We start from the raw sequence: 1484 nt of genomic DNA on the forward strand, positions 1-1484 counted from the left end.
TTCAAACAAAGCATTAAAAAGTTGCCACAATTCGAAAGAATGGAATTCAATTTTAAAATATTCATTATTTGATGACTATTAAAACATTAATTTTGAACAACAATGATTATGGAATGAATCATGATGGTCTCAAACTCACTGTAACAATGTACATTATAAATCATGATGACTATTTCAACACAATTACGATACGCAAGAGTTGATATCGATACCATTAAAAAGAAAAGGTTAGTGAACCTCTCTAAAACAAGAGAGTAGTCTAGAAACGTTGTAATTGAGTAATAATAAGTTTGAAAGTGAGAAATTGAACAATCATAAGAATATTATGAGGTAAGATTAAAGTTTTATTTGGCATGCATTGTTTTATAAATATATGATTTTTTATTATTTACTTGTGAGTTTATCAATTGATAATTATTTATAATTCTTGAAAAATATAATGATTTTATGAATTCTCATTTATGTGATCTCCTGTTAGCATGTTGAGTCAGCAACAATGGTGCCCGTGCTACTGCGTATGTACTGTGTATGCATGCTTAGCTTGCATGATGTTGTTAGTAAAGTAGTTAGGAGCTTCTTGAAGTTGTTAGTAAAGTTAGGGTTGTTAGTATTAGTTGTGAAGTTTGTTAGGCTTATATTAGACATTAGGAGCTGTATATAAACAACAGAAGTTTATATTCCATACACAGTTCTTTACACATTCAATATACAAGTGTTATACTTTCTTACTTGCTGCTCATCTCTTCTTCATGCTCACTGTGTCATTCATGGCCCCTTTCTCACATGGTATCAGAGCTAAAGATCCTGAGTATGTACTGCTGTTACCTTCACAAAGAACTTTAAATCGATCCTCCTCTGCTCTCCGTCCAAGTTACAGCCATGGCTATGGCAGCTTTGCTTTGGTCATTTCGACACCGCGACGCCATCTCTGTACCTCTCTCTGCTTACAGATGCCTTACTAGCAGTGGCAACAGCTCAGCCGGAATTAATTGGACAAGTTTTTCAAGAGCTTTTAGTGCAAAACCTGCAGGAAATGATGTTATTGGTAATGATTTGGGGACAACCAACTCCTGTGTTGTTGTCATGGAAGGAAAGAATCCCAAGGTTATTGAGAACTCGGAGGGTGCACGGACTACACCATCTGTTGTTGCCTTCAACCAAAAGAGAAGAAGTAGCACGGGCACCATTGTTGCTGACTCAACATGCTAACATCTCCGAGATTCGATTGTAGTATCTAAATCAAGTATTGAGAGTTACAAAAATAGGATATTATATATATAATACATCTCTATGATATATAAAAATGAATTACATAATTTATTTTTACTTTTAGAAAAATTTATTAAAAAATTATTTAATAAGACCTTGGTGATTATTGATCAAACTCATAACCTTTTGCTTACGAGGAAAATGCACTACCTCTATGCTAAAAAGGTAATTGCTAAAAAATTCATTTCATGTACGTTAAATTTTATAAACGAAAT

The 1484-nt window shown here is 33.2% G+C and overlaps 1 protein-coding gene across 1 annotated transcript; it reads left to right on the forward strand.

Annotated features, from left to right (window-relative positions):
• The first annotated feature begins 866 nt into the window (after positions 1-866).
• LOC120172272 (heat shock 70 kDa protein 10, mitochondrial-like) lies at positions 867-1209 on the forward strand. Its single transcript, XM_039179768.1, has one exon. It carries the CDS (start codon positions 880-882, stop codon positions 1207-1209), a length of 330 nt encoding a protein of 109 aa, XP_039035699.1. The 5' UTR covers positions 867-879.
• The last annotated feature ends 275 nt before the right edge of the window (positions 1210-1484 follow it).

Source organism: Hibiscus syriacus, unplaced genomic scaffold (genome assembly GCF_006381635.1).
Source record: "Hibiscus syriacus cultivar Baekdansim isolate YM2019G1 unplaced genomic scaffold, ASM638163v2 tig00111848_pilon, whole genome shotgun sequence".
In the NCBI taxonomy this organism is placed as follows: domain Eukaryota; kingdom Viridiplantae; phylum Streptophyta; class Magnoliopsida; order Malvales; family Malvaceae; genus Hibiscus; species Hibiscus syriacus.